The following is a 14,961-nucleotide window of genomic DNA, read 5'->3' as shown; positions in this document are numbered from 1 at the left end:
GTAGACCGTATATACACCATGGAAAATATGGACAGTTGATAAAAACATGTAAAAATAACCGCTTTAATGCGGTATTGGTCAATGCTAAAGACGTAATTGATTACAAAAGTTGGTGGCCAGATTACTACAAAAAAAACCATGTTATCCGCGGAATCCAGTGGCAAAAATATTTCAACAAATCAGAAGGTTCAACTAAAAATAAGCCAATTCATGCATTTTCACCACTCCTACGAGAACTCAAACTTGGTTGTAGCACACCCTTTTATTAACGGATTAGCCAAGTGCACCTTTAGGCTTAACAATAATAAAAAAAATACACTAATATTGCCTGAAGCATTGGCATATCCCAGTGGAAAGATTCCGATTAATTATAAGAAGATTGTTGATATACAAAAACTACAAAGTTATATAACGGATGTAGATAATAATGAATTCTTCAACTGGCCCACAACGATCAATAATATACCTGAATAAGATCAATTAACACACCTTTCGTTTTTTTTTGAGTTGTAATGATATTGTTTGTACTTTTTATATAAATAGTACTATGTGTACTGTATTCCTGTGTTACTGTGTTACTGATGGACTGACGATTTAAGAAGACTCAATAAAAACTGGATGAGAGCGGCGCAAGATAGACGGGGTTGGAAACATGAGGAAGAGGCCTATGTTCAGCAGTGGACTCTTGAGGCTGAATGATGATGATGATGATGATGTGTTACTGCACAATGTATTTGAGAAACCCCATAAATCAATCAAGTTTGAGCTTATATAGAGCTTATTTTTAATCTTTTTTTTTTTTAATATTTGAGTGAAAAAGTCAAGAAATAGTGTATAAATGGAATTAGGTCAGTTTTAGTTTTGCGACTTTTGGGATATCTCAAATAAGTGATTCAACTTTAACCTAGAAGAGACATTTGATATTGCATTTGCAATTGGCAGTGAACAATGCAACTAGTAGTGCAGTGAACAATAAACAGTGTACAAGTGGAGTGATCTGGGGATACAGAAGTCTGAGCCTCAGAAGACTTCAAAGAGGAAGTCTAATTCGACGAGGTTTAACCAGGAAACCAGGTAAGTTTGTGCAGTCAGGCAAGATATGGTTTAATGTTTCAAGTTCTCTGGGACTTAGTCTACCGTTAAGTCTCCATAAAACAGCCCCATTGTATACTGTGTCCCTTTTCTAACCCATGGTCTTGTAGATTGATGAATTCTTTTATAATCTATACCTTATGGTTGCTAAAAATTATAGTAGTGGCCACAAAAAATAAATCCAGCCAACAGTGATTCGTCTATTGTTTAAATTGTATTATAATATCTACAGAATATTTCTCACCTTTTTCTTTGACACCGCCAGCCTCAATTTTACCCATGATGTAAGACGTAAGGTATTATATCACTTAAGAACCGATAACGTTAAAGATCTTGTAAGATTTTTTTATCCCATGCGAAAATTTTTATCACTAATATTGCTACCAGTAAATCTTACACACTTTATGTTACATATTAATTTAACTACAATAAAAATCTGTCACTTTGTTTGGTAATGTTAAAATAGATACGATTGTATATGTCAACCTTATCTAAATCATCAAAAATACGTAATTTCTTATCTTTTTGGATTTTCTTTGTGAATATTTAGAGAGAGATTTATTATATTTTTTTTCTGCTAGGTCACTGATTATTTGAATTAGTATAAATAACAAAAAAGCTTTCCTTACTTTTAAAGTATACTGCCTTATATAATTAAAGAGTTAAATATAATGATTCAGCCAAAGGAGTCCACTGATACCGCTTTAATGGGTTATGGGATCTGAAGAGAGGCTCCTGGAACTCAGACGGAATACGAACAAGAGCGAACGTGTTAGTCGAACTAATTAATCGACATGAAATGAATGTAGTAGTACTTCAGGAAACGAAACTTACAACATGAACAAAAAGTTTCCGAGATACGACGTCTACAGGAACTACAGAGCAAATGCAGGAGCCACTGTTAACCTAGAGAGAAAATGGATAATTCATAGGTACTATTCAACAGACTCCGATACTAAACATTATGAAAGCAATGACAAATCTAGATGAGACAAGGAGAAATCAGAATCACTTCAGATTATGTTAAAGCCCAGAGATCCTCTAAACGACGACGACCTGGATGCGTTTCTGAGTATGGAAGAACCGTCCCTAATAATAGGGGTCCTAAACGCCAGATCCCCTAATTAAAATGATAGAGCTCCAAATAGAAACTGAAAAATACTAAATAATTATCTAGTGAACACAGACGACACCATGGCAATTGGAACCATCGAACCAACCCATTTTCCAGGAGAAAACGCTCTACCAACACATCTGGATATAGTAGTAGCTAATGACCTAGGACTACAGATAGAAATCCAAAGCTTAAACGAAGGACCAGGACACCACAACCCCATACTCCTAGAAATAGGTACATGGGAAGAAGACCACACAAAAACAAAGAAAAGACAAAAAAAGTGGGGAAATTTTAAAAGGTTAGTAAGCATTGGAATTAGAAACATCCCAACCATAGACAATCCACAATAAATAGAAAAAAAAGTTCTAGCGTTCGAAAACCTCAGGAAAGAATCTCTAAGAAACAGTACTACTGAAGTACAGTATACAATATACATAAGAAGATTTAAAGCTATCAACCAGGAACTAAGAGAAATGATAAGGGAAAAAAGAGATTCAGAAGAATAAGAAACCAGGAACATCAGGAAAAATAGGGCAAACCGACTAAAACGACAAGTAAAACAGGCATTACTAGAACATAGGAGTCAAAAGTGGAACAATCATGTAAAAGAAATGGAAGAACGGTGACAAAATATGCAATAAATATGGTAGATCCGAAGAATAATGAAATAGGGTAGGAAACCCATTCCCCCACTACACGGAGAAAGCGGAATCATAATGGAATCAGTAGAAGAAAACGCTGAGGTGATAAGTACGGCTCTCGAGAAAGTATTCACCAAGAAGATATATACTTTATTGAAGAAATCGAAAAAACACAACAAGAAACTCCTGAAGATCAAATGAAATAATCATCTCCACAGACCTAGAAAAATAAGTGAGCTGATTAGAAAAAAAACTCACCAACAAAGGCACCTGATTAAGATAAATACTATATTAATATACAGGCTCTTCCCAAACCGATGGAAGGAAGCCGATGTAATAATGATGCTAAAGTCTGAAAAAAAAGTACATATTTTCGCAAAACTACAGGCCGATTAGCATACTTCCAGCAGTTAGTAAGATAGCAGAGAAAGTCATCCAACCCAGAGTCCAAACAGAGGTAGATGTTTAAACAATTCGACTTTCAGAGCTCAACACTCCAGAAAACTACAAGTAATCAGACTAACATAGTATATAACAGATGGATTCAACGAAAATCAACACATAGGAGCAGTCTTCCTGGAGGCAAAGACGTTTACAGTATGTGGCATAACCATGATGAGACTCATCATCTCGTACTTTGGTAACCGGAGGTTCCGGGTCTGACACTCTTTGTACTTTATTCTGAAAATTTATTCTTGAATTTTTGGCAGTGTATTTACAAATGTTCTACTTCTTAAGTAGCCAAATATTTGATTTTTATTTAAAAATATTTTAGCAATCTCATGTTTGAGATAAGCAAATATTAATAATCTTATAAAAAATACTTGAATAATATTTTTAAACAAAATATTTATTAGCATACGATTTATCTTATTATATTAAAAAATCCAATACCTTATTTAATTAATATAGATATAGAATAAGGAAACCTTCTTCTCATATCTTTATCTCTTTTCAAGGGCAAGATTTCTATTCTATTCAGTTATCTTTATTTGGCTAAGTTTCTTTACCTGTTTATTTCCCTTCTTATTCTTCATTCCATGGTTTAAATATTTGTTCGTTATTCGAGCATCAAATTTCTACTCTATTATTATAAACATTTTTTAATATTTTTGTATATTGAGAACGATTTCCAAAGTGGAAATTGAAACGTATAAATAAATTTATTTTAAACTCAGATTGAGGCTTATTCCCAATAAAAATACCTTTAGATATGTATCGTTGGTTACATTAATTCATCGATAGTTCTGACATGTTTTTTAATTTCATTCGTATATGGGTGAAATATGCTTATGTCGTTGCTACTATTTACTTTTTCCAACTACTTCTCGTCGGTTTCATTGAGCACCTAAATCTCGCGTGTGTACATAATTATTCGTCTAGTTTTATTTTGTTAGATATTCACTTAATTTTCATATTTCTTGTTATTTTTTTCATAACCGTTTTCATTTAAAAGGACTCCAAATCAGTTTATCTCATGCAATCTTTATATTAGTATTTCTAAAAATAAAAATGAATACCCGCGCGCCATCTCTTGTAAATTTTATGTAGTGTCCCTTCTAACTTTATTTCGCATCAAATTGTTTACATTTGCTTTAGTAGAAACCGAATTTTAATGAATCAAAGTGTGTGTGGTAAGATCAATTCGACCCCAGAGTGTGTTTCCGTTATATTTGTTCTTGCGGAGAGAAAATTGCATAAGTATATATTTTAGACCAATGTAATAAAAATAAGGGAGACTTTTTCTGTGAGAACGGAACGAAGGAAAATGATTATTTGGAACCACAAAGAGTAGCAGTGAACATAGTGAAGAGTGCATTAAAAGCATAGTCCTTATTATTTATTCAAGAGATCGTAGATAAAATTTTATTCGTACTAACGAACAAACACGAAAAATTATTTAAAGAAACAGTTTGCAGTCCACCCCAGGGCACATATAATCGAAATTCTAGCTTTAAACGGCTTGCTTTATTAATTAATTATTAATTGATGTTGAAAATTTGGCAGCGCTGAAGAATTATGTAGAGCCACAGCCACCTAAAAGAGCAGTAGTATATTTGCAACATTTTGAATATTTAGCGTCTTGTTTGCGGTTTGATAATAGAGAATCTCATTTAGATCGACGATTTAATAAGAATTATCTTCTATTGTATAGGTATTATCTCAAATCTTTTCTAAAACTAAATTAAACAAATCTGTCGATAATAAGTTGATTTTGTTTGTCTCGCCTTTTTATAAGGTAGCTATATGCAATTAGTTACATGACCAGACATCTACTTATTCCGTTACGCATATTTGAAGTAGGTAAATAATTAAAGATTTTAATAATTTTTTTTGTGAATTTTTAGCTACTTTTGTGGATCTCGTTTAATTAAATCCGTTATAGATCAGGATGATAAAGTATGATCTATTAAGAAGCTGGTAAAAAAGAGTAAAAACTCATTATAATAAATATTTAACAACTTTGAATTTTACTTTAAAAATCATTAGTGACTTAATACATCTAATACAACATAGAGGGCTAGAGATCAGTCGCCATTTTTAGTCCAACAAATTTATTGAGCAGGCATAAATTATGCGTATATAAACTATCAAAATGTTTACATTACAATGCCAATAAATTAAGATTTTCCTTAATTTTATATTAGTACCTATGTATGTTGTTATTTTCTTAAATAGTTTTTTACATGACCTCACGTCACAAAATTGAACATTGGACAGTTTGACTTTTATATGTAACGACTCAACGAACAAACGACCAAAATTTAATGGATTAAAAGGAAAGAAGAAGAGTGATGAATAAAATTGAAGTGTAAAATATAAATATAATGCAGTAATTTTTCAAAATTCCATATATTATTAATCAAATCTGATTTTAGATTCTTTCCGTTTGTGTACTAGTTAGTTGTCCGTATATTTAATTTAACTAAATAATGGCGAACATTGCTGCTCAGAGAATTAAACGAGAATTCAAAGAAGTTATAAAAAGTGAAGAGGTTAGAACCTTTTATCATTTAATTTTGATATCATTTTTATACTAAAAGTTGGTTTTTAATTTTATATAGGTTTTACAGGTTTTTATGTGTCCCCATTATATACTTTGAAAATGCTCCAGCTCTAGGATTTTTATAATGTACTTCAGAGTAGGAGGCATTATAACATAATGTTTATATAGTATAAGAGATGTGAGAATATATAGTTCATAATAATTTCGTCTTGTTTAGATGATTACAAAAGTATCACCTAAATTATAAAGTATTACAACTCCTTTGTCTTTAAGTATCAAACAAAGTAATTTGACTTCTTGAGGGTATGTGATGTCTGTCCTAATTTTCAAGTAAAAGAACACTCAATGAGCCTTTGAAATGTTACAATTCAGTAAAGTTATAAAAGTATGATATGACTGAAATACAATAGTTTTAAAATTGTAAAAATTCTGTCATCTAAGATATGTTTATTGAGGAAAAACATGTAACTCTTTATATATTATGACAGAAAGAAAGAAATGGCAAAAACACACTACTCTTGGCTAAATAATGTAAGAGAGTGGACAGATGTTGATAGATATTTACTACCTAAGTGAGTATATATGTAACTAACAACAGTTGTCATGAAACTAGGTAGTAAAACAGAACCTTAGATGTGAAACATATTGAAATTGTATAAAATGAGTGTACTCTATGTTTTATGAAACTTATTTTAATATCTTTCATTGTTTTAGGTTGCAAAATGTGCTATTAGAGTAGAACTATTGAATGACAGTTACACTGAATTAAGAGGCGAGATAGCGGGGCCTCCAGATACCCCCTATGAAGGAGGCAATTTTGTATTAGAAATTAGGGTTCCAGAAACTTATCCATTTAATCCCCCAAAGGTACTTTAGCTTTGTAGTATAATGTACAGCTTAAACTAGACTTATCATGTTGTAGTTGTATATGTCTGTATTCTGTATTTCTTTTTAGGTTAGATTTATTACTCGAATATGGCATCCAAATATATCCTCCGTTACAGGAGCTATATGTTTAGATATTCTAAAAGACCAATGGTAAGTGCATATAAATAAATATATACAGTTTAATTTACAAGAAGAGCTGGTAAGCTTTCTTTTGAAATATTTACACAAATATTTAATATTTTCAAATTGATGTAATTTTTATTTATCAACAAAAATTCGTTTGTTATTTGTAAGTGAACTGGCCTTTCATGTGTTTTTCTAGTAAGTTTTTTTATGTAGGTACACTTGTTTTGGATGCTAATTGGTTTTGTATATATGTTGTGTAAGGGTATTAAAAATTATTATTTTAGATTTGCGTTTGCCCATTTCGAAGTTGTTAAATGCATATAGAATCTGTCATAGAATGTTTTAGGTTCAACAATATACAAATTTTCTTATAGAAGTTTTTTTGTTGCTAGCTAATGTTTTGAATCTTAGATTCTGACTGTATATAAGGTTTTTTTTTCTAAAACCAAACTGGTGAAGTGAGTCCATTTTTACAATATTTAGTAGTGTATCCATTTTAGTATAAATTAATTTTATCTAAGGATTTAATTTGCTATTTTTGTATAATTTGGCTAACACTTGCTCCGTCTAAAGGTTTGGTAGTACTTAACAACAAATGTTGATGGGAAAATTTATTCAGATATTGAATATGAACTTTGGCTTAAAAATAGTATAAATTACCTTTGTAAGTTTTACAATGAGTATATCGTATATTGCAAAAAAGTGTCATATTCCTACAGGAGATTCTTTTTGTTTTTGTCAAGTAATGTGTGAATATTGGTTCTGATTGCATGTAAGATTTTTCTTTGGAAACTAAAACTTTCTTACAGTGGAATCAATTTTGCCATATTTATCATTATTTGTATAAAAATGAATACATTATCTTGTAAGTATTTCTTTTGTTCTTTTTTGGTAATCAATAACCTCACTATATTGCTTTTTGTCATTGCTTTTATCTTAAATAAGTATCAATGAATTTTTGTATATTTTTCACTAAACATTATAAGAATTTTTATATTATATACACATAATATAAGAATTTCATTAAATGGTGTACATTAATCTAGTGCAGATAAGAAAAAGCATGATTTGTGTTATTTTTCTCATTTATTTGCAACATAGTCCCCTTTTTGGCATAATATGTTTGATTTTGAACATTGATAGTCCTTTTTACTACTAAATATGCTTAATCTCCTCAAAAGCTCCATCTATGACTTCATCGTATGTTGCAAAGCAGTGTCTAGAGCCATTTTTTAAGTTGAGAAGAAAAAATAGTCATGTGGTGCTAAATCTAGAGAATTTAGTGGATGGTCGATCAATTTGTACCACAATTGGTGTAATTTTTTGTCCTCTTTGTGAGTGATTGTGTTGATTTGATAAAAGTGAATTATTTTGCACTCCAAAACAAGATTTTTTGCTCGTATTAGCAAACAACAGTACAATGAAGATTCATAGTAAACTAAAGTTACTGCTGTACCTTTCCTTATACAAGGTGAATAATAGTAATATGTTTCCATATAAAAAAATACACTTGTTTACATCTTTTTTTTATACTCTTGCTCTGCTTATTTCAACAACTTTCTTTATAATAGGTACATAATCAAATGCATATTGCTTGATGGGAGAATTGTGTATGTAAGAAAATGATATATTCAACTTTTCAAATGCTTGTATGTGCAAAGACCTGCAACATATAGACTTGCTTTGCTATATAATGTGTGTGTAGTCTAAGGATTTGCTGGTTTTTTCGTTACTTGTTTCTTAAGGGATCTAGTAATCGCGACATTAAAGGATGTATCCAGATTCCCTTTTGGCTTCCATGTACTGAGTTTTGCTAGTATTTGCTTGTCTGATTGTCATTAAGTATCTAGACCAGGGATTCTCAAACTGGGAGGGTGTGAGGACATGTCAGGAGGGGTCCCGAAACAAGTTGAAAATTAAATTAGAGTTAGGTAGTCTTTCTAAAATTCTAAATTAACCATGATGTTTGGAAAATTAAAACAAACCACTGTAACATCTGACTTTACACATTAATTTGAAATTGAGTGCTTGAAAGAATGGAATGTGTGCCGTTCAATGTGGCAATAGCGCGCATTTGACAACCGAGTGTTGTCTGGTTCTATGGCTGAGTCATCTGAAAAAGTACTTGAAGCTTTATATGAGCTATCACTTCTGCATATCACTTTATATGAGTTTTTTAAAGGCAGCTGATATTATTCTTGGAACGCAGAGTAAGCAAAAGTTATCCCAAATACCTCTTTCTGTCAATACTGTGAAAGGTCGCATTGATGATATGGCTGAAGACATACAAAACCAGCTAGTTGATGCAGTAAAACAATCGCTATTTTTTGCCATTCAGCTAGACGAGTACAGACATAGCACAATGTTCTCAGTTAATTGTTTATGTTCGGTATATTGAAAACGAACAAATGAAAGACGAGCTACTCTTTTCTACAGAGTTGGAGGCCATGACAAAAGCTATTGATGTTATGAAAGCACTGTCAGACTTTTTTGACAAACATGAACTCTCTTGGCAAAAACTGATCGGTGTATGTACGGATGGTGCGCCTTCAATGCTTGGTTCTCGCTCAGGATTTGTAGTTTTAGTAATAGAGAAAAATGCTGATGTGACTGGGATACATTGTGTTATACATCGACAAACCTTGGCAGCAAAAACTCTTTTGAATGAACTGAAATCTGTCGTAAGTTGTGTATTAAAGTAGTGAATTACATAAAAAACAGTGCGTTGAATACTCGACTGTTTAAAACTCTTTGTGAAGATTTAGGGAGTGATCACAAAACACTGCTATTTTTTACAGAAGTACGATGGCTCTCAAAAGGAAACATGTTGGCAAGATTATTTGACCTTCAAAATGAAGTAATCACCTTCTTGGAACAGCAAAAGCAAAATGAACTAAGTGTGACCGTCAAAAAACATTGTACCCAAGTAATATTGGCTTATTGGTCAGACATCTTTGTCTCATTGAACAGCCCTGACCTAAAACTGCAGGGTGGAAACTCAAATATCGTTACTCGTCGTGATTCAATCAAGATGTATATTGAGAAATTGCAACTTTGGAGGCGTAAAATATCAGCAAACTCCTGCAATTATTCGAGTTTCCATAAAGTAGAGTCAATCTCAGAAGAAACACACTTTAAGGACATTTATGAAGGATCAAGTTTGAAAATCCAAATATCAAACCATTTGGAGAGGCTAATTGAAGAGTTCCAGAAATCTTGTGACGATAGTATTTTCAGAATTTTAATTGACTCATTCCATGTCAACATAAACTCCCTGCCTGAATCACTTCAAGAAGATGCTTTGCAAACAAAAAATTATTCCTCTGCCAAATACAACTTTATATAATGGACAAGGCTTCATTTTGTTTAAAATATTTCAAAGTGTATCCTATTATATCACGGGAAGCTCTTCGTTTATGTTTGCCTTTTTCAAGCACCTATTTGTGCGAAAGAGCATTTTCAACACTTACGGCGATTAAAACAAAGTGTCGGAATAACCTTGATGCTGATAGTAACTTGCGTTGTAGACATACTAAAACTCAGCCACGAATAGGCAAACTAGTAAAGAAAATGCAAGCACATACATCTCACTAACCACCTAATCTATATTTCTTTTATTAATAATTTTTGTATTTTATAAAAACCGATATTGTATAAATAAATGTTTTGTTTTCTATGTAATACTTATTTGTTTTTGTTTTGTTCCTAGGCCTATACAACTTATTGTTAAAGGGTGAGGGGCGCGAGAAACTTTCATTTCAACAAAAGGGGGAGTGGTACAAAAAAGTTTGGTAACCCCTGATCTAGACTAACGCTGAAAAGTCACAATCGTTTCTAGAACTTAGTATGTACAATTTTGATTATATACTTAAAGTTAACTTTTTCTGTACATTCAGGTGCTTCCCTTTGATCTTTAGGTACAAATCAGCGCTTAGTCGCTGTTATTTTATCTTTTATGTCACAGCAGCAAAAAATTCTTAATTAAGTTTGTTTTGTATTGGTCCTTTTCTTTTCTAAACTCTATCTCTCTCTAAATAGGCATAGTTTGTATGTTTTTTCATCAAATTTATTGTTTAATTCGTTTCTTGACTTTGTTTTGTCACATTTTTCTTATTCTTCAGTAGTATTTTTCTCTTTAAACATGTAAATATAAATATAAATAATTTAAAGATATTAATGTTTCTCGTGCTTTTAGACGTGTCATAGAAAGGCCAAATATGTTATTATTTTTTAGGTTGTTGATTGCGATTATTTTAAATTAAAAAATAATATGTATTGTTAATCACTAATCATTATCGGTTTTGTTTGTATTGAGGTTGCTAGGTCATGCAGCGATTACAAATCATTGAGGTTATAAATTTTAATTCTAATAATAGCAGACAAATACCAGGTGAATTATATCATGATATCACAGTGGATACTATACGTTCTCAAAGGTCTTCTTCTTGTGTCTGTTAACGAATATTCGTCATCATTGTGGCAATTTTAACTTTATTTATAGTTACTCAAAGTAAGAGCTTAATAAGATGTTATAGATCCGGGACATACGTTGTCTTTTCTGGCCTCTCATACCAAACATTTGCCTTTTAATAATCAACTGAAGTAAACCACATTTGTAATAATATTGTCTAAGTATTCTAACCAAAAATCCGGATCTTTACACTGACTCGACATACCTTGTTTTCGGAAATTATTACGACCCTAGTTGTTTAACAACCAGATCGACCGTGATTCAAAGGGATCGTCTGTCCAATTTCTTAAAAGAATAATAATTTTTTATTATCTATTATTTATATACGAACGATTGATATATCTAATAATTTTCTTTTTAAAACATTTAGTAAAAATCTTTAATAAAAGGTATATTGATTTATAAAGAACGTTTTTGGAATAAATATTCCATCTTCAGTGCTGTCACAAATTGTTGATCTTTAGAACCACTAAATACATGGGTGAAAACCCTTTAAATGTTATTAAATTGGTATTAGATTACATCATTGCTGCTAATTTTATAGGATGCAACTTGCGAGTGACTACGCAAGGTCCGATTGGAGAACACTTCTCAGGATTAGTAACTCGTGGGAATTTACGTTGCCATGAAGTGAATGTACTTTAAACTTTAAACATCCTATAAAATTTGAAGCAATTATGTAATCCATTACCAATTTAATAACATTTAAAGGATTTTTACAAAAGTATTTAGTAGCTTTAAACATGTATACCTTGTAACAGCACTGAAGATGGAATATTGATTGCAAAAACGTTCTGTAATTTACCCCGAAAGGTTTCTTAAATAAATATACCTTTTTTACTAAAGTTTTTATTATGTATGGTATACAGGCCACTATAGGAAATTAACTTTTCCTTGTAAATTTTATTTTTATTATAATTTTTTTTATTTTTATTGCCTATTTATTATTTTATTATGGTTTAATACCTTTTTTCCTCTTCAAGCCATTAAGGGTACGGCTGGTAACCTTCTAGTACCTATTTATTCATTGACAACGAAATCTATAAATGGTAGTTCCATCAGTAAAGATTTAAAGGATCTGAGACACGGGTCTCTTATCTGATCCAGACCGATCGGTATTTCCCGTGACTTATGATGTGAGTCATTAAGATTTGTAGTCCATCCATACTACAGTACATTCAACCAACTTACAACTCTAAACGATTAATGAAATTCACAGAAAACTTTTCGTTGTAGTAAAAGGCACGGTAAACTGCACTGGAGTTCTCCATAATCTTTTTAATTACTTACTTTGTTTAGAATCTTTTTGCCTGTATTATCAGTTAGAGTTAATTTGTATAAAATGAGGAGCAAAAAATTCAAATGAAATTTTAAATATTATTGTTTATTTGGTTAATAATGAATGTATAAATATAATGGGTGACCTGCTGTACAACTATTTTGTAAATAATATTATAATAGTGTACTTACTTCCATGCCAAACACACTATCATCATCATCATCATCATCATCAGTGTACTTACTGAATATTTAAATTTGTAAATCATCATTATTGTCACTGGAATAAACTCACTAATTACCGAAAATAACCCAAAACAGTACTAAACAACACAAACTTAGTGGGAAATGTCCTAAAACACTCTCAAATAAAAGGCAGAGAAAAGCAAGGTTATGTTTATAATGCTTGGTCAGTTGTAAATGCGTGTACAGTGTTGCCAACTGCGAATATTGAAGAATATCACAATTATTCCATTAATTTGCACAATACTGTAATTCCCTGGAGTGCTTGTTCTGTGATGTATTCTCTAGAATATGTTTTCACTGAAAGTAACAACTGTATTTCGAATTATTTGTATTGAATATTGAGTACAAACGTTGATATTGACTTTAGGGCCGCTGCTATGACCTTACGCACCGTTCTGTTGTCCTTGCAAGCTCTACTATCTGCCGCCGAACCGGATGATCCTCAAGATGCTGTAGTCGCTAGGCAATATAAGGAGAATCTGGAAATGTTCACTTTAACAGCAAAACATTGGACACATGCTTATGCAGGAGGTAATTTATATTGTTTATTTTTCTATAATTACGAGTGGAAAGTTGTTACAACGAAGCTGTAACGTCGCTCTGCTATAATCTCTTAAAAATATAATACTTTGGTTAACAATTTTCATATTTTATTACTTCTAATTTTGAGAAAATACGGTTCAAAATGTCATGAGTTATGTTTCGACGAGAAAAAATAAAGGACGGCGTAATCAAGAAAAAATTGGAGAGATATTTAGTAACTTTTTTAGGTGTAAATCAAGCTTGAAAATTTTCCTCTTATTTTGAAAACATTTAACAGAGCGATCTTGAAACTTATTTTCACGTTTAGGAATTTGGTATTGAAGCAAAATTGCACTAAAGCAGTAAATACCCCAAAACTTACCAAATTTTTGCCGCAGGATGGATCTCTTGTGCATTCGATTCGTATTAGTGTCAGGAAATTGTGTGAACAAAAATGATGATGTGGAAATTAAAATTGCATTATTGAACAAAGAAATGCAAGTATTTCGCGACCCTAAAATCCCCGAGTAGTGAGTTTGCACTGATTTTGTATCGAATTTACACAAAACTATAGGAACCGAGACTTCCCTGTGCCCCATGTGCCTCACATACTATCACCGACATGATATTAATGTCCATCGACCCCAAAAACCACTGAGTAACCAGTTTGCACTGATTTTATATCGAACTTTCAACAAAACTCTAGAAGAAGCCCGTTCTGGACACTAGGTTCCTTGCACACCATAGCCGATATTGTTTAGCGACCACAAAAATCACTGAGTAATGAGTTTGCACTTATTTTGTATCGAATTTCCAAAAAATTCCAGGAGACGATGCCCAGGTGCACCAGGTGCCTCGGAGAACATCGCCATCACTTCGAAATGCACTTTGGAAAATGCATTTTCCTTGATCAATAATGCAATTTTCCACATGATTATTTTTGTTCACAAAATTTCCTGACACTCCTACGAATCGAATGCGAAAAGTTTCATTGTGATCCATATTGCTGGAAAAATTTGGTAGGTTTATTGCTTCATTGCCTCGCCTAAACGGAAACTAGTGTTTAATTGGAATACCATTCAATGTGAGTGGTTCCACAGTGACGACGATTCCATATAACGCCAGCACTGGATTGGCAGCCGACATGATTCTGGTTGCACAGGACTAACATGAACCGCGCTTTACATATTTTCGATTAACGTTTTTTTACATTTTCAGGTCCTTGCGTGATTAGCGATTGTGATGAAAAAATTAGACGACTTATAGATATGGGAATAGAAGAACACAAAGCCAGGGTGTCGTTGTCATCATATAATTGGGATTTAGAAATGGCCACGGAACAGTTATTCAATTAGTAAATCACCTTAATTTGCGTTACGGTCAGCGATAATTATTAGTTTATAAAATTTTTCAATTTATTTTCAATTTCTTTGTAATATATTCTAATTTGTCTCTGTACGTTATTTTTATTACCTTTTTATTACCTACTTAGACAAACATTGAAGAAAATGTCGTTGGAATTGGATAAGAATGTCTCTCTTAACAGAAAATTTCTGATTTACAACTTAAACAT

General features: G+C 31.9%; 2 protein-coding genes across 3 annotated transcripts in view; one reads left to right on the top strand and one right to left on the bottom strand.

The window, feature by feature from the left end:
• Positions 1 to 14,961, bottom strand: part of LOC140449437 (sialin-like) — a 72,988-nt gene that overhangs the window by 41,033 nt on the left and 16,994 nt on the right. The window contains exon 1 of one of the 2 annotated variants that reach the window (XM_072542606.1): positions 1,337 to 1,538. The exons of the other annotated variant lie outside the window; for it this stretch is intronic. Within the exon in view, the coding sequence (XP_072398707.1) occupies positions 1,337 to 1,373 (37 nt within the window). The 5' untranslated portion in view covers positions 1,374 to 1,538. Of the gene's footprint in view, positions 1 to 1,336; positions 1,539 to 14,961 lie in introns of those variants that run through there. 2 annotated transcript variants of the gene reach the window in all.
• On the top strand, positions 5,538 to 14,844 carry Ubc4 (ubiquitin conjugating enzyme 4). The gene is made up of 6 exons (XM_072542604.1): positions 5,538 to 5,662; positions 5,730 to 5,846; positions 6,572 to 6,724; positions 6,813 to 6,895; positions 13,234 to 13,397; positions 14,607 to 14,844. The coding sequence occupies exons 2-6, from the start codon at positions 5,784 to 5,786 to the stop codon at positions 14,741 to 14,743; spliced, it is 600 nt and encodes a 199-aa protein (XP_072398705.1). The 5' UTR covers positions 5,538 to 5,662; positions 5,730 to 5,783; the 3' UTR covers positions 14,744 to 14,844.

Source organism: Diabrotica undecimpunctata, chromosome 9, assembly GCF_040954645.1.
Source record: "Diabrotica undecimpunctata isolate CICGRU chromosome 9, icDiaUnde3, whole genome shotgun sequence".
NCBI lineage: Eukaryota > Metazoa > Arthropoda > Insecta > Coleoptera > Chrysomelidae > Diabrotica > Diabrotica undecimpunctata.
The sequence above is the reverse complement of the archived record's forward strand: the minus strand, read 5'-3'. Positions and strand labels throughout refer to the sequence as shown.

Coding starts and splice junctions, on each gene's coding strand:
- Ubc4 (XM_072542604.1), top strand. CDS start 5,784: ATGGCGAACATTGCTGCTCAGAGAATTAAACGAGAATTCAAAGAAGTT. Junction 5,847..6,571: donor AAGTTATAAAAAGTGAAGAG/GTTAGAACCTTT, acceptor TCATTGTTTTAG/GTTGCAAAATGTGCTATTAG. Junction 6,725..6,812: donor ATCCATTTAATCCCCCAAAG/GTACTTTAGCTT, acceptor ATTTCTTTTTAG/GTTAGATTTATTACTCGAAT.